This window comes from Leptonotus elevatus, chromosome 10, assembly GCF_054856555.1.
Source record: "Leptonotus elevatus isolate MCC_2025b chromosome 10, RoL_Lele_1.0, whole genome shotgun sequence".
NCBI classification, from domain to species: domain Eukaryota; kingdom Metazoa; phylum Chordata; class Actinopteri; order Syngnathiformes; family Syngnathidae; genus Leptonotus; species Leptonotus elevatus.
The window spans coordinates 3,423,063-3,447,134 of record NC_141248.1 but is presented as its reverse complement, the minus strand read 5'-3'; the positions used below and the strand labels follow the sequence as shown (position 1 = coordinate 3,447,134).

At 39.3% G+C, this 24,072-nt stretch overlaps 1 protein-coding gene and 1 long non-coding RNA gene across 3 annotated transcripts in view; one reads left to right on the top strand and one right to left on the bottom strand.

Moving 5' to 3' along the window:
- plxna1b (plexin A1b) overlaps positions 1-24,072 on the bottom strand; it is a 200,459-nt gene that overhangs the window by 151,672 nt on the left and 24,715 nt on the right. The window contains exon 2 of the mRNA XM_086086176.1: positions 13,446-14,882. Within this exon, the coding sequence (XP_085942302.1) occupies positions 13,446-14,627 (1,182 nt within the window). The 5' untranslated portion in view covers positions 14,628-14,882. The remainder of the gene's footprint in view (positions 1-13,445; positions 14,883-24,072) is intronic.
- LOC147166754 (uncharacterized) lies at positions 17,720-19,844 on the top strand. 2 transcript variants are annotated; one of them, XR_015096358.1, is made up of 4 exons: positions 17,720-17,900; positions 18,005-18,190; positions 18,563-18,697; positions 19,561-19,844. It is a non-coding gene; the product is annotated as an uncharacterized LOC147166754 (long non-coding RNA). The 2 variants fall into 2 exon arrangements; XR_015096357.1 differs by having other exon boundaries at positions 17,720-18,190.

The following is a 24,072-nucleotide window of genomic DNA, read 5'->3' as shown; positions in this document are numbered from 1 at the left end:
AACTACACTTTTTAATTTATGCAGTTTGACAGTCAATTTTGTTAAATTGTTGAACATTTGTAAAAATTTTATTCTTTGAGGATCGATGCATACTGGATGTTTTGATAAACAGGAGAAAGAAAGTAATTTCACAATCTGTAGAATTTATTTCTATTATTTCTTTGGAAGTTAATGCAAGTTAACGTTGGACAAAAATACTGGACAAAGATAATTTCAAAGTATTTTTTGCAGAATAGAAAAGAATGCCAATCGCAGATGGGGGGGGGGGGGGCGGGGGGGGGGCAAAACCTGCTTTGAATAATGTTACTTTTCTCTGTGTGAAGAGTGGAAAAATAATCCATTAAAATTAGAATTCCGATTTTTGTAACAAAAACTAAGGCTCTATTGCAGAGTTCTATAAATCCCCCCCAGACAATAGCACATCCATGCACCAAATTATCTGATCGTGGTAATGATAATGTGTAACAAACAATGCACAAAGTTGCTGCAACAGTTGGGTTGGGTGGGTAAAAAAGGTAAACAACGTGGAGCTGTGATCAAGAGGCTACAGATGGGTTTAACAAACCCCTCAGAATCCCATTCAGATGGATTGTATTACACCTTGCATTGTTGACAATTTGACCCCAATACCCCCTACAAGGCACCCTTGAAAGAAATAAGGGTATTAAAAAAAACTGCTCCTCATTGGTTTCCACACAAAACGTAGGACAGCAGAATAGTCTGAGGTTGCATCATTCCACTTAAACTATCAACTTTCCGTGATGCTCCTACATGTTAAGTGGCCCATTCAAATGTAGCCCATTCAGAAATGCACCCCCCCCCCCCCCCTTCCAGACAGAGCCCTTTCGTGCTGAAGCTTATTGTGAAGTGCTCAGACATGCTGGTGACCATGTGACAATATCTGGAGCATTCCAGTGTTATGGAGAGACTATCACCCCGGGCACTCCGCTGACCCATATGACGCCTTAAACAGTTAGCGCGCTTGCACACAGTCACATGTTGGTTGCTGTCCAACAAAAAGCACATTTCTACTTTTTGTTCATTGTTCTATGTTCAGCCAAAAACGCAAGAAACTATTTGGGGTAACTTTTATTTTATTTTATTTTTTTTATTGGGGAGCAGCCATTCTGTCTCTAAGTCACAGAGACAATTGGTAGCTTGTCAATGGTGCTTATTTGTGCTGAATATTTTATTATAGTATATACTCTAAATGCACTTTTGATGTGATATGAAAATCTAAAATTTTATTTTGGTAAATTTACAAAAGGAATATATGCTATAGACATGTAAAATGCAAAATTAATAGGGACTATATTGTGGATAAAATATAAGCCTTTATTTATTTATTTTAAAAAAACTGTTTAAAATTAATTAGTTTTACATCTTAATTCCACTGCTTCAAGGTGTGATTAATCAACTAGGGATGGGTGAGTACCGATACCAGGTATTGGTATTGGCCCAATACCTGGCCCTATTTCAAGGTATCGTACTTGCCGCGACGGCTTTTGATACCAGTATCAGCCACTCTTTTCTGGCCATTTTACAATCACAAACATATGGCACACATGTATGGCAGATGCCCATTAACAATTATTGCATTTATTTAAATTCATTTCATCTTGCGTTCTACACAAAATATGTATTTAATGAACAAATAGGGGAGGGGGGGTGGACGGCATTAATGTCATGCAATTTTAAGGAAAAATGCTATACTGTATTTGGAATATAAAGTTTTTTCTTTAAAATGATCTGTCACCGTTTTCTAGGAAATTTGTATCTAGCAAAAGTACTAGTGGTATTGATATTTAGTATAGAGTTGAGCACTTGTTTCATTTCATTTACATTTCTACAATCAACAGTCAAGTCTACACTACTACTGCATTTTTTTTTTTGTCCTGTATTTTAATTCCTTATCTTACCAAGACATTTTGGACAAATTTGTGTTTCTGATATTGTCCTAACAGTTTGGGAAGCACCTTGTTTGCTGTTACAGGTCCATAACAGCATGTGTGATGAGTTTGGCAACCTCCAAACATGTCCATAAAATGAACAAGTGAATAAAAGATAGTTCGTCAGACGAGATGTTTGATTGATTACCTATAAGCTGAAGGGGCGTCCGTGTGCATTAATGAAAGTCTCCAGAGGAAGGTAGCAGGAACACAATCTTCTCTTACGCACACGCATGCTTAGGTAGTGTGTAAATGGCAGTGTAATCCACAGTCTTATCACTACACATCATCTGATTGATCCATGAAGGAGAAAAGATAACACAGCACCCTCACCCTCTCAATCTGACTAAATAGCCTGCAGCAGAAGCGTAAATCAATACATCGAGATTTAGTTTTTTCCCGTCCTCTTTCCAGTTTCTGAAGTAACGTGTCTATCCTCTTCATCTGCAGAACTCCTTTCAGCGCCTCTTGCCAAATCTGCCTCAATCATTCACCCACTTTGGAATCAAAATGTGAAAACGTGTGAGAGAATGTCAATTGTCTTCTAAAGTCAAAAGCAAGCTTGAGCTCTGTCGTATTTCAGGGTGCGAAGGAATTCAAGACTTCTTAATGGAAATTTATGTCTGTGTGGTCAAGCAAGTTAGACACTCGGCCCCTTTCTCAAACAACTTTCTATTGTGGCCACGAATGGCAATGGGGGCGGGGCAACTCTTAAAACAGGCCAGACGACGACACAGGTCTGCCCTTGTCAGCGAGTGTTTATCCTTATACAAAACTGGACAGCAACAACACGAAACCTGTAAGCCAGACCAACCTTTGAGTTACGACTCTTCACGCACATATTTTAACAAGCCAGCTACCAGGCAGGCAAACTTTTTAAACCAAATAGCCACAGCAAATCACCCCCTCAGTATTACTCTCAACGCCGACACAACACACAAGCACACCCATGACATTACAACCTCAGGGAAAACGTAAAAAAGGGTTAATCCATTTTCGATAACTGAGACTATATATGGGAAATGTTGTATACAGAATCCTCTGGAGTCCATAAGGCTTACCATACACACACAAACACATTTAGGAGCCAATTTACGCAGTTCTCCACGCAGCACTGAAGGCTAACGGTCCTACAACATTCCCAGACATCTGTAAAGCACAAAATGAAACTTGCATGCAGTTTGAGATAGGGCTGCTTGATTATATCACGATTGATTTGGTAATAATTGAAATGACAATTAGTACAATCATTTGTTTATTTGGTACAAGAGAATAAAATGTTCAAACACGTAAAAAAAAATATTAAGACAAATTTCATTGAAACACTATAATTATGCAAGTTTATTTAGAACTCATTTGCTCCCAAAAACGTATAAATAATTTCTATTTGAAATGTTTTAAGTTGTATTCATGCGTTTTTTTTGTTTTGTTTTTATGCTAGAGCATACAGAAGGATTTAATGCAGCTTCTCAACTGCACAAAACGGTTGAAGAAATGGTAGTTATTACAAAAACAGCCAGCGGGTGGCAGCAGAGTATAAGAGCTCAACCAGGGCCATGTTGAAAACAAGCTGATTTACCCACAGTTTTTAAGCAGATTTGTGAATAATGATGAAACTTAGCTATATTCTAATGCTAATTGCTGCAAATCGGAAACAGATAGAAATATACTTTTTTTAGGGATGCACGATGATGCTTTTTTCAACCGATACCAATAAACAGATAATTTGGAAAGTGTCAATGTCAATAACCGATAAGTAAGCCGATAATTGTTTGCAAAATTAACTTGAATACAAATATACTTGTACAAATACAAACGTTGTGTAAAGCACCATGAAGCTGAAATGTATTGATATCTCTGCTTCAAAAACAACCAGTAACTCATCTTGAGTTTGCCAAAACAAAACAGTCATGTTTAAAAAATGCAACAAAAAACTGTGAGGGTAACATTTTGGGGAGACAGAGTATAGAAAGCCAACACTGGTGACTGCCATGTCGCCATGATGCATCTTCTGTCAACACAAGCTTGTGCGCATTATGACATCACAAATATGCAACACTACCATAAGAAAGGGGAGGGGTTGAGGAGTTGGGCACAACAACAGATGGACCAACGAGGCAAGTCTATTATTATTAGCGGATTTCTTTATTATCTGGTTCATCTGTATGTTGTCGAATTGGTCAATAATTGCCGATAATTATCTGCGGATTTCTTTATAATCTGTTTTACCTGTTTGACGTAAAATTGGTCAAGAATTGCCTATAATTATCGGCCACTGATTTTAACGTGCGTCCCTACTTTTTTTTCCTGATGAAAGAAGATACTCTAATCTTTCTTTTGCTAGGTTCCACGTTTTTATAGCAATAGAACACAATATTCTATGGGCCTTGCGAAATCAATCAACAGCCCGGAGCAAAGGGGGTTCCTTCAATGAAAATGGCAGCGAGTGAATGAGTTAATAACAATGACCAAGCAAAAATTAACAATGAAACAGTAACTTGATTTACAAAGATTGTCACTATGTAAAGAATACAGCCCTCTGTGGTATCTTCTTGATGTGAGAGTCAAGCGTATTTAAGGTTCTGCTGTGTTTTCAAGGTTGCACAACAACCGGCAGGGATGAAAGAGTTAAGCCAACAATCTGCTGCTGAGATGAACAGTGGGGTTTTACAAACAAACGAAAGGAATATTACGCGTGTGCATTAGAGTATGCATTACAGTCAACTGTGGTTTGCATAGTTGTGGGTTTCCTCTCATAGTGGCTAAGAACATTTAGTATTCATCTTGCATCTCTTTTGGATATGTCCTCACTATGCAAGGCGTACTCTAACCTAGATTGTTCTGTGTTTTTAATTTTCTGATCTCCAACTCAATTCACGGCAATACTGAACCACTTAGAAGTTTTTGCTCCAGAATGCTGTACCTAATTAAAATTCAAACTCCACTGTAAAATCAGCTTTACAGGCACCATGTCAATTTTACAGACATAAGGTGGTAATGATATCAGCTGCAAAACATTGTGGTTATCACAGTAAAGGTCATTAGAGCTAATGCGTAGCACTACCACTTTTTTTTCCATCCTGAAAAGGTGTCTACAAATTATAGGTGCAGTATGTATTTAAATATTTAGCAGCTTTCTATCTTGAACAAAAGTGTATTGTAAAGTTAAAATGTCAGGTTTACAGATACCATGTCTGCTAAAGTGGTGTGTTGTAGTAATGACATCTACCGCAACACATTGTGGCAACAGATGTAATCCATCAATTCATCCATTTTCTATAGAGCTTGTTTTCATTACGGTTTTGGGTTAGCTGGAGTCTATCCTAGTATATCTCAGCTAACTTTGAGTGAAAGGCAACATACACCATGAAATGGTTGTCAGCCAATCACAGGGCACATATTGTGGCAAAAATGATTGATTAATCAACAACTAACGATTATAGAATTAATCAACAACTATTTTAATAATTGAGTATTGGATAGATGGAATGGAGTAATCGTTTAGAGCTATTGTTCAATTTAAAGTGTCCAAATCCTCTGATTTCAGCCTCTCAACAGGAATTATTGTCTTTCATGAAAGCAAACTGATTATCTTTTGTGTTTAATCAAAATTAGACATTTGCAAACTAAACTGGTTGGAGCAGTAAAAATCAGTTAGAAAAAGTTAGTCAGCACAGCATCCATCACTGTCGTTTGATATTATTTATGTTGTTTAGTTGTTGTTTTTTTCCTGTATCACGAAACAATACAGAATAAACAATAATTGGTTAATAAGCAATCAGGGAGAAAAATGGTTTTACAATACACTAATACAAAATAAAATGGTATCCAATTATTCGATTAATCGATTGAATAATCGATAGAATTCTTTATTCTAAAAATAGTAGATAGTGACCGCTTTAATATAGGCAAACCAGCATTCACACACACATTCACAATCACAACCATGTACAATTTGGAGTTTTCATTATTTAAACTTTTTTATATTTAATTTCATTTTCTATCTTTACTATTTTAACTAATATGCATTGTTTTCTTTGGGGCTTACCCTGTATTACGCAAAGCCCCAGAGAAAGACGTCATCGTAAAGTTAATTACAGCTAGTGACACTAGCTGTTGTGAAGTTGCACAGTACCTACCAGTATTTGAGGAACTGCTCTAAATCACAAGTAAAGAAATTATGAATCATTTTGAATTAATCACACGCTCTTTAGATTTGACTGATGTGTGATCTTTAGTCATATATGTTTGTTACAAATGGTCACTACTGTGTTTTTTCTAATAAGGAGCTGTTTAAACTCACTTCTTGAAATGTAGTCATTCACAAGGCACCAATCACGCGTGTACATGCAAATCACCCCGCAATTACACTGGCTGATTAACGTCGCACGCAAAACTGATATTTCTTTACCATTTCATGTTAGTAAAATATGTGTGAGCAAATTGCGCCTGCCTCAAGTAGAATTTATTAATAGTCAGCGCCTTTAAAAGAAACAGCAGGGGACTTGTGCATGTGATGTTGGTGACCTATGCTGGTGTGTGAAGAAAAACATTCCTTCTTCCTCAAAAATGTGTTGTGCAGTGTATTCAATGACTCCTACCTAAAACAGCTAAAATTGCAGGAAAAATATTTGCTTGAATCAAGAAAATAGAAAGGACTTGCACTAGTGTGCACACATTAGCACCTCCACCACAACAGGTATCCATGTAGCATGATAACTGTAGATAAGAAAGCTGTGGCTTCTGTGAGGGTGTGCGTGCATCTGTGCGAGCCATAGCTTTGAAAACAAATGAATTATCTGGCGACAAACGCAGGGGCAATTCTTCTGCAGCCTCTCATGTTGTTTTCCTATCACATGATAAAAGTTTTCACAATAGAACATACATACATACATACACACACACTGAGCACTAGTCTCAGTTGGGAGACGCAGGTGCTTTCACCTGAGTGTGCATAGCGGAGTGAAGAATTGTGGGTGAGGCCACCTCATAAATTACCCAGAAGTCTCAGCGGGGGCCTTGAACTTGTAGAGAAATTGCAATAGTTTTTGCAAGAGGTGCTGCAGTGTGTGCGTGCGTATGCACAGCGGACAAAAAGCAGTCCTGGTGATTTATTGCAGAGGAACAACCCGGCATCTAATGGTAGGGACTCTGGAGCTACATATTAATAATGTTACAGTAAAAGCAGTTTAGCCGACTAACATTGGTGTTCAATGTGTTTAAAAGAAACTTTATTGCAGTAATTTTAACTTCATATACAGTATGAATGTTATAGGCTAGCATGTGTGACAATGAAGAAGTTGAAAACTCTCCATGTGAAAAGGAAATCAGGTAACGATTGCTTGGCCGTCAACGGTTGCGCAGACATTCTCAGTTCTCGTTACCAAGGTGACACCCATTGATATGTCCCATTTCACTCATCTGTCAATAAACTGTATTCTAAGCTCCCAATAAAGGCTGCTTTTGTTGCATCGCCAAGATTGCCAATATGTTTGTCAACTTACATAATTACCTTTTTGACTCCAAAGTTTGGGCCGGGACACAATATGGTTATGATTGACAGAGTAAAACGCTGAAAGACATTTAATTGAGTGACAAGCAGGCACACATTTCTTGGTAAAGGAAACTGATTCACATTTGATGCAATAAAGCCCTGTATAATTTTTGTTCTTTAACTTGCATGTCTGTAGTCACTGTGACACCCTCGGTGGCCAAGGCAGAAACACCATAAGGAGCAGCACAATAAATTGAAGCATTAAATCATGATGAAAACTAATTATTTACATTCCATTTAATCAGGTTACTATTCTTATACAGAACAATAATATTTAGAGTGTCATTTTCCTTTTGGGAAAAATACATTATATTTTTGTTGTTGGGTTTTTGGGGGGAGGGGGGCAGAATGGATTTTCCATTCATTTCTATGAAGACATACAAGTCTTTTGGTCATAGAAAAAAAAAAAAAACACTTGTATTTCAAGGCACCACCGTATTTAACAAAAATAATCCCTTGTGTGTAGAAGCTAACAAATTATCTAACAGTTATAATAATAATTATTGGACCAATATTGGATGGATGGATGGATGGATGGATGGATGGATGGATGGATGGATGGATGGATGGATGGATGGATGGATGGATGGATGGATGGATGGATGGATGGATGGATGGATGGATGGATGGATGGATGGATGGATGGATGGATGGATGGATGGATGGAAACACTATGACACAACTGTATACAAATGGCCACGGTTCATTGAAGTGCAGCTCTGGTGAGTGATAAATTTAATCTTTCATTTTTATTTTGGTCCTTGAAAATGCCCATCCATCCATCCATCCATCTATCTATTACCTGAACGGCTTGTCTTCACATGAAAATGGCCAGAAGCAGTAAAATGTTTGGGATCCTACATTTATTTTAAAATGTGTGTATGCAATGTGCATTGTTGTAATATACTGCTAAGTAAAAAATGTTTTAACTGATTTATTCATTGAAGCATTCGTAAATACTTGTGTGGGTGACAATAAAACAGGACCAACTTTATTGATAGTGACTGATACGCATCAGAGCTTTTGAGATTGCTCATCGCCTCACCGTCTGAAGTGACAAGAGTTCAGAAAATAGCATAACATACGACTGAACATTGTCTTTGCTTTATTCTTTTAAGCTGCAACAACACATGTATTTGTCGTATACAAAAAAAGTTGTTGGTTATTGACATTGGTATCGAATTGGTGTGGAAGAGCAGGAAGTTATCAGTATCAGAGGAAAAAACTGTTATCGTGCACCCCTACTAACACTAGTTGGGTTTCCATCCATCCTTTTTTTATTCGAATTTTCAAGAAATGCAAAAATAAAACTGAATGGAAATGCCAGAAATTTGAAGAAGAAAAAAAACTTTTAACCGGATATTACATCACACGTACGTTTATAGTCACAAAGCAATGTCGGACAATCAGATAGGGTATGTTTGGGGGGGACGAAGCAAGAGAAATTTTAGATGGAAAGCAGCAAAGAAACGCTACGGTTGATCAAGAATTACAAAGTCGCTTCCTGGTCTTCTTCTTCTTCTTTTAAATTTCTGGTGGATCACATCTCTATTGTGTATACCGCCACCTACAGCGGCGCAGTCCCCTCTCAATATTTGCAAAAGAAGAACAAGTAGCATGTCTGTTTTGCGCATTTTCAGTAAATTCGCTTAAAAAATGTGAAACAATTTGGATGGAAACCTGACTAATGTAAGTAAATAAATAATTGAATATGTCAGCACTGCAGGCGCATTGTCTGGCCCACATTTTCTAATTACTCCTGATAATGATGTAAGCATCACACCACCCACACACACCGCAGATCAATACACAATTACATTGGCAATTAGTATCATTAGTGTGTAGTGAGGGAAGGGGATTTTGTTGAGCTAAATTCTCCTCAGAGAGACAGACAGAAAGGTCAAACAACATGAAGAACTGAGCTGCTCGCACACACTAACTGCATGATGTCTTTTCCAAAAGCTTTTCTAATGTCCCCTAATAACGAGATGAGAACAAGGCTTTTGAGTGCAGAGCGGCTTTGACATTGTTGGCTCTTTCTCACTCATTCACATGTTCTTTCATACATAAAGATGTGTTTGGGGGGGGGGGGGGGGAATAATTCCACATTCAGCAAATTATTCATCTGAAAGGTGACCTAATAGCAGCAGTAACATAAACGGCCACCTGCGCAATCAGTGTTCTCCTAGCTCACCTCATTTAGACTACCAATTAACGCTGCTCATCAACTCGGGCTCAATTAATCAAGGCAAATTACTTAAACACTTTTGCCCACACAGATCCATTCTGGGTATTCCACTAGAATAGGGTTGTGTATTACACGGTCCACAAGTGAGTTACACCCATTAAATGATATTCATCGTGATGGATTTAATAAGGTTAAGAGCGGGTCTCACAGAGTCAATTGTCCTTTGCTTTGTTTGGAACAACATTAGCAAAATCTTACTTGCTGACACAAGCTGGGCTCAAGATATCTAATCGTAGTAAGAACAAGCTTCCACTTACATAAAGGTAAATTGTCATTTGAATAGATTTTTGGGCATCAGCTACCACCTTTGACACTGCCAGTGAACAGCTGGCCGCCACTCATTAAAAAGGAACACATGAACCAAAGGCCTCCATACTATAGCCAGGTTTAAGAGTTGGGTTGATGACGGTTTTTGAAATTCCGAGTGAAATCATTCCGATTGAGGATCTCTGGTCCTGTGTGACCTGATCTTACATGCACCATGACATTAATCAGAGCAGTTGTTTTACCGCCATGTGACGTGCGCAGATCAATGTAACATCACGTGATTTATCAAGATGGGTGTACAGTCGTCTATTTAGCACTGCGGTTGTGATTGGTTTTTACATCTTGATTAAAGCAACAGCTTGATACACACAAATTATTTAAAAAAAAAAGTGATCCCATCACAGACCAGCATTTTCATGCGTAAACTCACTATGCATTTGTTTCAAGACAGAGCATTGGATTGAAACATACATGGCTTCTGTTTGGAGAGGATACCACCCCCGTAAATCTGAATGAAATTCCGTTCAGATTTGGCCTGTTTATTTTGAGTGAGATGTTTAAATTGAGCTTTTTCATTCAGTTTTGCCTCTAAATTTTATTACACTCTCCACCTCACCATATTATAAATGTCTTTTGTCTCTGCTGTGAGATTATAGCTTTTCTCTGATCTCTGACTATTTAAAGGTTTCTCCCTGTATGGACGCCCACTTTGAGCACTCCGCTCTACTTTGCTACCTACAGCATAGATTCTTTTCTTCACTAAACTCAAGAATTGTTTTGTTTTGGGGGGGTTTTGTGGTAGCTTACTCGTCCCACACTACAATCTTGCTTTCACGTGCGCTCTCTTGGTGGAACTGGTTTGTATTGATCCACCTTCGAGCCAAAGAAAAGGTCAGGGGTTCACTAATAAAGCTCGGGACAAAAACAGTCGCACAAACACACAACTATACTCACACACATGACAGGAACAACATAACAATTTTGGAATGTGAATGAAGGTAGGTGGTGTGCGTGTATCTATGTAAAGACCAAATATCTCAGGTAACAAGAACCAGCCACCATCACACAGTGCCCATAAACATATCACGCTAATGATTGCCAGAGGACAGAAATTATGATGCGGCACAAATAGGAAGTCCACCCTGGGACTAGTGGGGCTCGGGGGTCATCAATCATGACTGTGCGTCTAACAGCTGTGCAGGCCTCCCGCTCTCCTCCCTGGCCTGCCCTCTGCACCGCTGTAACGCAGGGTCAAGCTAAACAGCTTTCTCACACTGCTCAGTCAAATGCAGTTGTATTCGGGGTTTAGGAGTTAGAAAGCACATTTGAAGTTGTGGGGAAGTTTGGAAACAGTGGGTGAGACTTAAACACCACTAGATTAAGAGTTCAAGGGCTGGAAAGAAGGAAGGAAGGAAGGAAATTGCTAGTACCCCGTAGAGTCAGATTAGTTGAAGGTACAGGGGTGGAAAAAATGTTTTGCACCTTGTCTTTTGCTATTAACCTGGGAACTGCTAGAGACTGGTTAATTTAGTCTGGATCCAAATTTGATGCATGACTCAGTGGTGATTCAAGAAGTACACTCCATTTTGCTTCAAATGCTTCAAAATGTGATTAATCAACAATTCCAAACAATCAATATGATTTATCAATTAATCAATTTAAGGTATGAAGACGCAACTGACTTCTGGTTCTTAAAGCTTAGCAGCAGGAAGCAAAATTTGTGTGTGTTTTAACTAGTCATTTTGAATTACACCAGCTCACGCTCACACAGAAAAAATATATCTGCCATTCATGTGAGGTCAGATTTAAGGTCCTTCGGTCCGCTGACTGTGGTTATGGTCACCAGTCAGTGTGGGTAGATGACATGAGGTCACTGCTTGAGGGCAATGAAGCAGGCATCAATAACCTGAGGCTGACCCTCAGGCCTCGCTGCTGTCATCAGGCTTAGCCATTGTGCTCATCTTACATCATCATTGCAGCCATCTTAAATACAGTAGAATATTAATTATCCGTAGGGTTATGATAACTCATGAGAACAAGCGGTGACCAAAATCATTTTGAGAGGCAGAGTGGATGGGGAGCAGAAGTTAGGATATAATAAAGCATTTCTAGCTCACAAGAATGTAAAATATCTTGTTTAAAAGGAGATTAGAAAGATTAAAACAGAAAAGAATTGAATGTGCTTGTCATTTAACATGAAAGCTTCAGCACTAAGACGAGGGTCAACAAATCTCTTTTTTTTTTTTAATTACCTGATTCTGATGTTTTTTACAAGCAAAACTCATGGACCCACATTAATAAAATATGAGGTCAAAGTAATCAGCCCCATGGAAAAAGACAGCCAAGCCTTCAGTACAACCGACACAATTTTTTTATCTTTAATGAGAGCAATAGGCACAAGACTTGAGCATCTGAATCACATGTGCTTATATTCAACTTTAAAAATAGACCTCACACTAAACAACTGAATGTCACATTTTAGCCTTTTGCACTTTTGTACACAGACACACTCTATATGTTTCTTTTGCAAAATGGCAAGGGTCAAACTGAAATAAATGAGATCTTGTTTCCTAAATCAGAGCTATTGTCTGTGTGACAGGCCATAAAAAAAAATCCACCAAAAAGAATGAGACAACCACTGAACTGGAAAGAGTTCCTTTACAGAGTGTTTGATGATGAAGAGGGAGAATGGGGGGTGAATAGGCCGTGGCTACACATCACTTGCACTACCGAACAAAAAACACCTAAACTCGGGCAAATGAATAACCGTAAAGAGAAGGGTTACAACACAGCATCTACCTCTCTGAGACAACAACGCGTGTGTTTAGTGTGCAAAGAGGCCTTCTGGTAGAAATGAAGGACACTTGCATTTAAAGAAAAAGCTTTCAATAAATATTTTAATTAAAATGTAGTGAAAGTGAGCATGTTGGTGTTGGTGAATAGAATGGCTGTCAAAAGTACAATGGCTTGAGAACCAAAACTGGCAGTTGGCAAAGAGAAACTGTTCTCAATTGCTTACTATTCAAATATCTATAGTCCAGGCCAGGGTTCACCAATTCCGGTCCTCGAGGTCTGGAGTCCTGCAGGTTTTAGATGGTTCCGCCTACCAACACACCTGATACTATAGATCAGGATCGTTATCAGGCATGCTGATGAGCTTATATGTTTATATTAATCAGGTGTGCTAGTGGGCAGAAACATCTAAAACCTGCAGGACTCCAGACCTCGGGGACCGGAATTGGTTAACCCTGATCTATACTATTGGTCAGTCCACTTGTTTGAATGTTAACATATTATTGACTAATAATGTAACATGTTATTTATTTCATTAGAATGTGAAAGGAAACAATGTACATGTAAACATACATTTTCCTATTCGAGAAGTTTTCTGAATGGGAAAACAAAGAGAATATTTAAAATCACTTACAGAGTTGATGCATGCCAGCTCCTTGTTGAGAAGCCATGGTAAGGAGAGCTTCCCATCTCCTTTGTAACAAGACTGAATCCTTTCCTTGATTTTCTCCTTTATTCTCCTCAGGGTGAATAGGCACAATGCTGACTCTTTGGGTGGTTTGGCACGATTCTTCTGACCCTGAGAGAAGACTGTGAAGAGGATGTCTTCATTCTCAGAGATCCCCAGAGAATTTGCTAGTTGGCGGCCTGGTCGGGCCAAATAGGCATCCTGAACCAGGCGGTACTCGACACCGTCTTTAGTACAACCAATGGGGAACTCAACGTAAGAGTAAAATTTGGGGTCATCAACGCATAGGCGTACGATTTTGGAAGTGAAGAATTGCTCGCCACTGGCATCAGGAGACGTGAGCTGAGTATCCAGCTGCATTGTAAGGTAATACACAAACTGTTCACTGCTAAAGCTGTAAACATAGTATATGTCAAAAGCTGGGAACTTGGACAAAGTATCAGATGGAATCTTGAGCTGTGAGGAGACAAACTCATCTTGATACACAAAGCTGAACATGTCGGCATTTTCTTCGTTCTCCATCAACTTTCGGCTGGAGAGGGTTGGGAAGTATTCGGACTTGCCATCAATGGGGGTTCCAATAAAGAGCTTGCTTGTTGGACTATGAGGGGAGCTTATGATGACTCCTGACATGGTCCCCGACTCAGCCACACTGGACAGGTAGTGTTCCTTACGATGGTGAGGCTCCCCCAGTTTGAAGAGGTCATCCAGACGTAGAAATTGGCAGATTCCCTGCGAAGTACTACCGCAAGCAATGAGGCGATTCTGGGCATAGTCGATGAGTAGAAGCTTGTTCACGTTGGGTGTCTGAGCCAGGTCATGCGGGCACGACTGGACACTGGGTGGAGGGTAACACTTTTCGTTGTCCACCACCGGTCCAGTCATGTGGCTACGCAGCTTGGTTAGGTTGCTAGACAGTTTGAAAATCCAGTTGACAGCTCCCACATAGACTTCTCCAGTTTTGTTGTGAATGGCCAAATGTGTAAGCCCCCACTCTGCAGGTGTGAATCGTTTGAAAGTTGGCAGCTGGCCTCCACAAAAGGATGAGGTCATCATAAGTAAAAGCCCAAACACAGGAAACAGGTTCCCAAGAACAGGGGAAACTGTTGATCGAGCTTTTGAGCACATGTTTGGTCTGTCCCGTGGAGAGGCTTGCGGGGGAAGGGAAGGAGAAAGAGAGGAAGAGTGCAACCTCTGGTACTTGAGTTCCAAGTCAGGATTTTGAGTCTTTGTGGTCTACTGTCAAGGTACAAATGTGTACTATGTAAAGAAGACAGTGGAAGATGAAGAGGGAAACAAACACTTCTATTGATCCACTGTCCTGTTCGCGACGTCGCACACCATCATCAGGAACGTCATCCACAGAGGAACGTGGTGCGAGCCCTAGAAGGCAGAGAAAAAAAAAAGTTAGTGACTGAGGAACATTTCCTATTGATTATGCATCAAGTATGGAGGGGCCTTAAAGGCTCACAAATTAAACTGACAAAATGAGGAGGGGAAAAAAAGCTGACATTTGCCACCGTGATGAATTAATGATATCAAATCAAGTCTGGAAGGCAAATGTGTGTTGGCATTTAATTATGAGGGAAGATAGCAGGGGAGGCATGAGCCAATTATTGAAGGCTCTGTACATATAATATAAGACTTGCTGGAATGAGTAATGGACACAACATTAAAATCAGTAATATTTTATAACTTCAATCAGAGGAGGCAAATGTTTGATCACGTGCCAGTGGGCATTGTTACATCGGAAAACAATTTGTAGCCAGGTCTCCTGTCACAGTATGAATGGGGTCAACACACTACCCAGTAACCCATATTGTAATTATCAAAATGTTAGCATTGAGATTGAGCCTTCTGGATTATTAACACAACAAGCAATATATCAACTTCCAAACCTTCCATATGTATAGCCCAATTATTAATAGCTACATCACTATATACTGTAGATTGGTGCTGACACTACATGGCTGAAAATAAACAGGAGGTGTTCCTATTTCATACACATTTATCCATACAGAACATGATATACTAAAGAGGTCATTCTGAGGTCCCTGAACTGGTGCAGCATCACAAACAACAATAGACACTTTCTAACTATGATATTTAGAGTTGGAGGCGTGTCTATGCTGCTACTTTGACAGACCAATTCTGGTCGCACTGAGCAGAAATCTGCTGTAAATGCTGATTATGCTAAACTGAACGCCACATTCCTAGGGAAGCCATGCTTCAATTTGACCTTGACAATCAAAGTGTCTACACAAACAGTGTTTTATGACCACTTCAAATCAGAAAAGATGAGAATCATTATGGACCCCGGGAAAGTAATATGATAGGGAAGGGAAAAGCCATGACAGGGAATAATCAAATGGAATCCCAGGTTTCTGCCTCCTGCTCCAAGTGTGGTGGGACATTTAGGAGCAAGGCTATCCATCCATCTATCAATCAATCAAGAAGATGGTCAGGTTGTCAGCTAACCAAGCTCAGAAGAATGAATGTGCGTTTTCAATAGAGCTAGCACTTCCGTTAATCTTCATCTTTTCTTGGATGACAAAGGCCACCGAGTGCCCAATGATGCCAAACAAAAATACACGGACTGAGCACCAAATTAAGCACGTTTACGTTGGTCTGGGTGAGTACAGACAGTCCCTCTCATTCCGTGTATTTTGCATCCGACGAAAGGTGGGTATCGTCATTGAAGGAAATTGATGGTTAACGGAAGTGCCCAGCTCTGGTTTTCAATTCTACAATTCTTATCCTACGTGGATCAAGACCGAGTGGTAATAGCATACCACCTGGACTTTACAAGCTTCAGATAATTTACTCATACTATTACCAAAACAAAAGTGAGCCGTCCATTTAAAATGCGGAATGTAATTTATCTATCTAGTGAATCCTAGCAGGTTTGATGACTGTAGAGCACTGAAATACGTATGTACCTGTATAATGAAGATAAAAAAAAGACGCTAAAGAGAATTTTACTTTGACCATTTGTCTTCACTTGTCTGAAATGATGTGATGCCACACTAAATGGCTAATCATTTCTGTGCGGTCCACATAGTTGAATTTTCTCATAGCTCGCACAGCATCTAAATGGATGGATAGGCCCCTAATAAGGATGTCATCCTAAGCATAAGGTAATGATGCATATGAACAAATTTTGTATTTAAAATAATAAACTTCTAGCCGAATTCACTGGGTTACACATCAATTTAGTTAGCATTTCCTGCAAGCAATGCATTAAAACAGTGAACATGGCGTGGGTGAAATTATTGGTCTTGTTCATAGAATAGCAAACCAGTGCTGAGCTGAGACAGTCAGGTTCAAGCAGCTACGCTGTCACCAAATGTTCATACAGGAGGGAGGAACAAATGTATAATAGAGCATTAAAAACATACTGGAACTGGAAGAAGAAGAAGAAGAAAAAAACATGATCAAGCAAAATAAAATCAGTACATCTCAAATTGGCACTCTAAAAAAAAACAAAAAAAACAATTAAGGTGCTAAAATTAGGGCAGGTGATACACAAAAAGACTTGAGGAAAAAAGAGTGGGTGTTTTATTAGTGAGGCCCAGCAGGAGCCAAACAAAAGGCAAGTCCTGCATTTTAATTAGTGCTCCACATGCACTTGAGCAAGAGACCAAGGATGAGGCACTTGAATGCAAGGTTCTGAATGAAGTTACCAAATATTCAACAACCTGGCGCACACTGTCTCCACTTGGACATAAACCACCGCATTACTAAAATGAACAAGCTACAACAAAGGGCTTTCAAATTACTGCAGATGGTAATTGTTAATGTAGTGGTGTACGAAGGACAGCTGCCACATTATTTTAAAGTTAAGGCTAGAAGCTTAACGAAGAATGAGTGTACAAGGAGACCAAATTCAAATAAATTTCAGATTGTTTGCAATCAGGCCTCAGTACAGTGCGGAAGAAATGGCCCTAATGTGAGTGCGCCCTCAGTCACCTCTTTATTTAAAGTGAACCAGAGGGAAGAGCACTAGGGCAGACTGCGAGCCACATCTGGCACCATCTAGGGAACAACATGTCAATCATTTCAAAGCAGGAACGCAATTTAGGAATGTGCAGCCACAGTGTCAAAGGAACTGAGGATGTTATCACATCAAGGAAAAACATTAGAGTGAACTGGCACTAAAGGGTCAAGTTGATTGAATTTGAGATCAGGATGTCCTTTACATTGACAGAGAACCTCAGTACGTCACTACAGACTAGGAATAGTAATGAGGGATGCAAAGTGAGGTGAGGAAAACCAGGAAAAGCTTTAGGGGTCGCTGCGCCTTGACCTTAGATAATTTTGTTTGGCTTGACGGTAGTGGGAAGCCCGCAAGGAGGCGATGGAGGTGTTTTAGGTCAAGTTGATGAGGCTCCAGTGCCTCTTGTGAGTAGAGCGGGGGTCATCGCTCCCTCTTTCCCGTTTCCTCAAACCTGTCCGCTCAGATAATGGTCGTTGCTCACCCTGGTGCGGTTCTGATTTATTGCCAGTGGCATATCAATTACAGCATTCACAACTGGAGGGGAGAAAGAGGAGGAGAAGGTTGCGCTGGAGGGATGATGAGAAGGAGGAAGAAGGAAGTGAAAGGGCGCTCAGACAAATTCTCTGCCCTCTACACTGCATCACAGCATGTGGATCACGTCTAGTATAGCAGAACATTAACTGCCAAACATGAAGTAAGTAAACTTGGCGACTACAATGGAAACAGTATGGCCCAGAAATACAGTACATACAATATTTGTCTTTGTAAAGACCTCAATACACCAATTCGACGTCGGAAGGCGGGAAGTGTCCGGGTGTCAGTAAGTGCCGTCCGATTAATTTATAAAATCACCGTCGTAATGTCGTAGCAGTCGGGAAGCATCGGGAGGGGAAGATTGAGGTGGGGGGCGTTTTCCGCAGATTTAACATGTTGAATCGGCTGTTAGCTAGCGAATCAGCGCATGGGGCAAGAACAGGAAGTGACAAATGTGGATGAATAATTTTGCTCATGTTTGCAGATTATCACCTTTCACATTTAGACGTAATTATCATGTCTGTCTGGACAGAAAATCGAGAAGATGAATTCATCACTATGGTTCAAGAGAGACCGGCATTGTATTATATTACCGTTAAGGGGTATATCTGTCGAGTGATGAAAGCTGAACTATGGCAAGACATGAAGACACAACTGGACATATCAGGTAGGATTTACATTTCTTGTATATTACACAATACTATATAAAGTGCCTGAGGGTGTGCATCATGTGGCAGTACTTTGGGCCTGAGTGAAAAAGATAGCAGTATGCATCGTTTACGTTTTTATATCCCACCCCCGTAAAGGGCTTTCCGGTTACCTTTTTCCGGGAGGAATAGTGACTACTGCCGCCGATGTTGTGGAGGGGTATTGCGTCTAACGCATGCGCACAAGGTATTTCGAGTAATAGTCGTGGTGGTGAACATTTGTTGCGGTGTGTATTTCTGTCATTTTTCCTGCGTGATATGCCGACGGTCAGGCCGAGACCACAGGCTGTAGGTGTCGGTCACATTTGGTCGAAGTCTGATTGGGGTTTCTCAAACGTTTTCTTGTCCATATAATCAGTTTCGAAATTGAATTGCTCTCCAGGTCCCAAGCTTGGCATAAAATTGACTACACTGTACATACACAGAATAAATGACAATGTATTATAACAAAACAAACTTTAAACAAAAAGCCCTCATAGATGTGCCTGAATACACTAAAATAGATTACAGCAATCTGTTTAAAAAAAAGTATCTTAAAGTGAATGCAAATTGTAAACACACACACATTCGTGCGCAAGTCTACCACAGCATATTTGGAGAGGCAACTGCAAAAAATATGGCTTAAAAGACATGTATTCGCCATTGGATACACTCCAACCCATTCATAACATCACGTTGTTTGTGTGTGTGCATATATGTGTATCTGCATGTGTCTGCATAGATACCATTCATGAACAAGTGTAAGTTAAATGCACAATTGGATCTAAAGCACAAAAAACTATACGGTTCTCTATTTTAATCTGCTCCCCACCTCTTCATTTAGCAACCGACACACTCAAGAGACTGGAGATTTACCCAGGAGAGGAGAGGAAGAAGGGTAGAGGATATTACGGCAAGAGAAGACTGCAGGAAGCAGGGATGGAGGTGTGGTGATAGGGTTGGGGGTTGCATGGTTAACGAGGAGGTAAAATAGTAGGGGGGCCAAGTCCTGAAGCCATAATCCTCTCCCAGGGTCTGCCTAATCTAGCAGTCACTATCTGCATATGGAAAGAATGGATTACCATCCCCCAAGACACTGATGGGTGGACGTCAGAGCGAGAGCAATCCCTCGACAGACAAACAATCGCATTAAAAAAAATAATAACATGAGTTGCTGTTGAAGTAGTTTTTTTTTTTGTTCTTCCTTTTTAACAGGTCTCACTCAAACCCTACCATTGACAAATTTACAGTTGTGCAATTTGGATCAGTGCAACATATGGCCTATAAAGAAGTCAGTTTCAAAGAAAGAGTGCTCGGAGCAGGCTGGGATTCTAAAACTGTTTGCACGCAATGAACTAATATCTAAAAACAGCGACAAAGCCATTACTCTGACTGCATGGGATTATCAGAGAATGTCAACATAATTGCAAAGGATCACTGGAATACTATCAAAAATCATCCAAGCCCATCTGTCATTGTGCAATTTTTCCACTTTGATGATCCAAGATGAACAACTGCATCATGTGTATTAATAACTGCAAAAGGATAGTGTTTCTTAAGACTCTTTAAAATATTGTACAGTGGAACAGCAAAAGGTTGAGCACAATCTGTATTTCCCCCCCCCCCCAAAATATTTGCATAGAAATTATGGAAAAATGTATCTTCTTTAGAAAACATTAAATTCACTGTAAAGCGAAAATGAGTGGTGTAAATTTGACAACACACAAGACTGTTAGCAACACTGCCAGATTTGAATGATTAAAAACAAATATAAAAATTACATATAGCCAACAATATATTTAAAATATGAAGAGAAAAAAAAGAAATCAAGCCATTGTTACAGCGTATCTGCATGTTTGAGACGCACAAATATATTTTGCATCAGTTTAGAGTCTCCCGTGGCTGGAAAGCATCTGACCGGGTCGTGACAGGTATTTCCATGCCATGACAAAAAATTTGAGCCGTCAAAATTCATTGATTAATCTACAAGTAATCGATTATCAAATTAATCGACAAATATTTTAATAATCGAGTAATCATTTGGAGCCATTCATTCATTTAAAATTGGTAAAATCTTCTGATTTCAGCATATCAACAGTAATTGCTCAATGATAGTCCTTCATGAAAGAAGACTGATTATCTTCTCTGTTTAATCAAAATAAAAAACACAACCCTTTATTAAAGACAGTGGCACAAGTTATTCAGCAAATGGCTCACATATGAGAGACTTTTGACTACCGGTACATATTCACTGCTAGTAATGTGTCTACAATGATTTGCCTTCCAACATTTTATTTTAGCCTGAAAAACAAAAAAATAATAATTTGCGCGTTGAAATAATACCAAACTTTTCTGTAAATTGTGGCATTCAGCGAAGATGCATTTTCAATGTGTAAGCATAGTAGATAGCTACAGTAGCTAACTGCATGGTGATGCAGTAGAAATGGGCCAAGTAATTATACCTCACAAGTTCATGTATAGTGGGAGGAAATGCAGACTTATGCCCAAGCTCTCAAAAAATAAAAAATAAAAAAATCAGGAGAACTGAAATGGTGAGAAACAGTTTAATGCTATATCCTCACAATTGAGTTGAGCACTAAACAGTTCTCATTCCTTATATATTTTCAGCAGTTATCTTCAAACGTGTAATGCGTTTAGAAAGAAATGGCAATGTTTTATAACATTTTAACATTTAAGGGGCCATACAAGTGTAAATAAAATGAAGTTATATCACCGGTATTAATTTGGTGAAACAATACATCTTTGTAGTTTTAGATTATAAAACAAAAACTCTGTGTAGTTTAAAAACCTAAATCCATAAGAGAGAAAAAAAACTTAAAGTCAATACTTGGCATCTATGGGTACATCCAAAACATGAAGTAAATATCTCGGGTTGCAAAACCAACTGTCCATGTGTTGTATTCTAGTGATCCAGCTAGCTGAGTTCGGTGGAGGTATAAAACAGGCAGTATTGCATTTTTGTGGGATCATGTAACATTTCCTTTGCCGCTTTACAGGAGACGAGAAGCCTGCCAAATAAGTATTGGAAATGATTGTGCTAACATACAGTATATCCACATACAGAAACTTTCATTTACAGCCATAACAAGCAGCTAAGTTACAGCACTGACTTGTGTATTACGTAATTATCCCAACTGTCCTACTTTATCCTACTGACCCTTTCTAGGGAAGGAGTGAAGCAATGTACGCGCACAGTGGCTGAAGTAGCGAAATGTGTGTGGACAATTGCTTCTTATTTGTGTGCATGTGACAAGTGACAGCTGCCACCTAAAAAGAACATAGTCCGACTGTGGGCACTATATCACATAAATTCCTCTTGCCTTCCTTCCCTGAAACACACACTTCTGTTTCAGCACGTTGTGATGTACAGTATTGAAATGCTTATTAAACGCTCTATTTGACATATAATGATAGACAAAACTAGTTGCATTGGCAATTAGACGTGCACAGTCTCCTTGCTGCAAGCACGTGCAAGGTGTAGGACAACACACACACACAGACATTTAACACTTTGGTAACACTCTATGTCGGCTTTGTTAATATGACCGCTGACCCAAAGTCAGCCCTAAACAGGAATGCAGAGGGAATGTGTTGCAGACACACCTCAATGTGGAATTCTTCACCTCCAACAGATCCACAGTGTACAACAAGATGTGAAAGATATTCATGTAAGTGTATCCGTGTTTGTTCATGTGTGTGTGTAGGTGTCAAAATTAATCATATTTCACATTAATTTTAACAGTTTGCACACAAAAAAATATTTTCCCAGCCGCTTGTTTAGATAGTCCATGCCTGATTTGGCTGGTGAACACAGAGTTCAATATCTCCAAGGCATAGAGCTGTTGTAGTTACAATAACACATGGCAAGGAGACAGAATGTTTTCATCTCCATCTTTATATGGACTTCTATCCCCTCTGGCCCTCACTTCATTGAATTCTCTTATCCTCATATATCCTCTTCCAGGCGTGCCACACACATTTCTCCGCATTACCTCCATCGTGTTCTCCCCCTGATAAGAATCATAGTCCTGAGAAACCTAAACAAAACAACATAAGGGTATTGTGTATGGACAGGAATCTTAGGACATTTAATCAATCAGGAGTTGGACTTGAGCCCATAGTAAGCTATTTTGAAAAATTTTGCTGGGCTTGAATGTATTTGGTGTGAAAGGACATGAAAGCTCTGACCAAAACCACAGAAACACATTTGTAATAGGGCTGGGCGATAAGAAGAACGGCCGCTATGAGGGAGATCCTCTTGTCGAAAATCAGTTCTTTGGTAATTAGTGGGTCAAGCTGATCAAAAAGAAGAAAAAAAAGAAAAATTTTCAAAATTAAACAGAATGGGCCTAACAAATGTCAGGGGGGAAAAAACTTTTGCAATGCAGAATGAGAAGACATAAATTATTTTAACAACCATTTGTGCCGATTCTGCATACACATAAATCCAGCCCACATTTAGTCGGCACACAAAACCATTCATTCACCGTCAGATTAGTGGTTTACGCTTTAATCTCTCGACTGGGTATTTCTCTCCGCGTCAAAAATCCTCTGTCTGTGTGAATGTGTGCGACTGTGTCAGTGTGTGAAGAAGGTGGGTAAAATGTAGGTCAAGGCCAAACTGAGCCTGATATGATTCATAGTAGTACGACAGACAAAAATCCAGCTAAATAACCAAAACTGAACCAGTACAGATGATTACATTATGACAGACTTTCTCAGTCTCAATGAACTAAGATCCCACACGAGCTGCCAGAAACTCAAGCACTACACGACTAAAAGCACACACTGAAAATTTCAATAATAAATGTGTGCAATTATCTGCACTGTCGAGTTGGTTTTCCCCAATCAAGTCAAAACTCTTATAGTTGACCTAGAGAAGAGATTAGCTATACATTGTATGGTCAAAAGCAAAGGGATATAACCAGTGCAGAAGCTGCATGCCAACACAAACCGGTAGCGTGAATGGCACTGAATAGTTGCTTCTTTTCAAGCATGCATCTACATGGCAGCTGATTACTTATATCAACATTGAAGAATACTAGCCACAATTAAGGTCAACCACAAACCCTTTCATTTTCTAAAAGCTAGTCATACTTCCTATAATGCTGCGGTCTAAGCTTTTCAAGCTGGTTGGATAAGGCCGGAAAACGTGTTATGTTAGTTCATGAATATTACATTGCAAATTAAGATATTAAACAAATGTAAAAAAATAAATAAATAAATAAAGCCGGTAATGATCAGAAGAAATTATTCCAATGGTAACAGAACTATGCAAAAAAAAAAAAGACTGCTGTATGATGACACCTTCTTTGGTAATACAACTTGTCAGGGT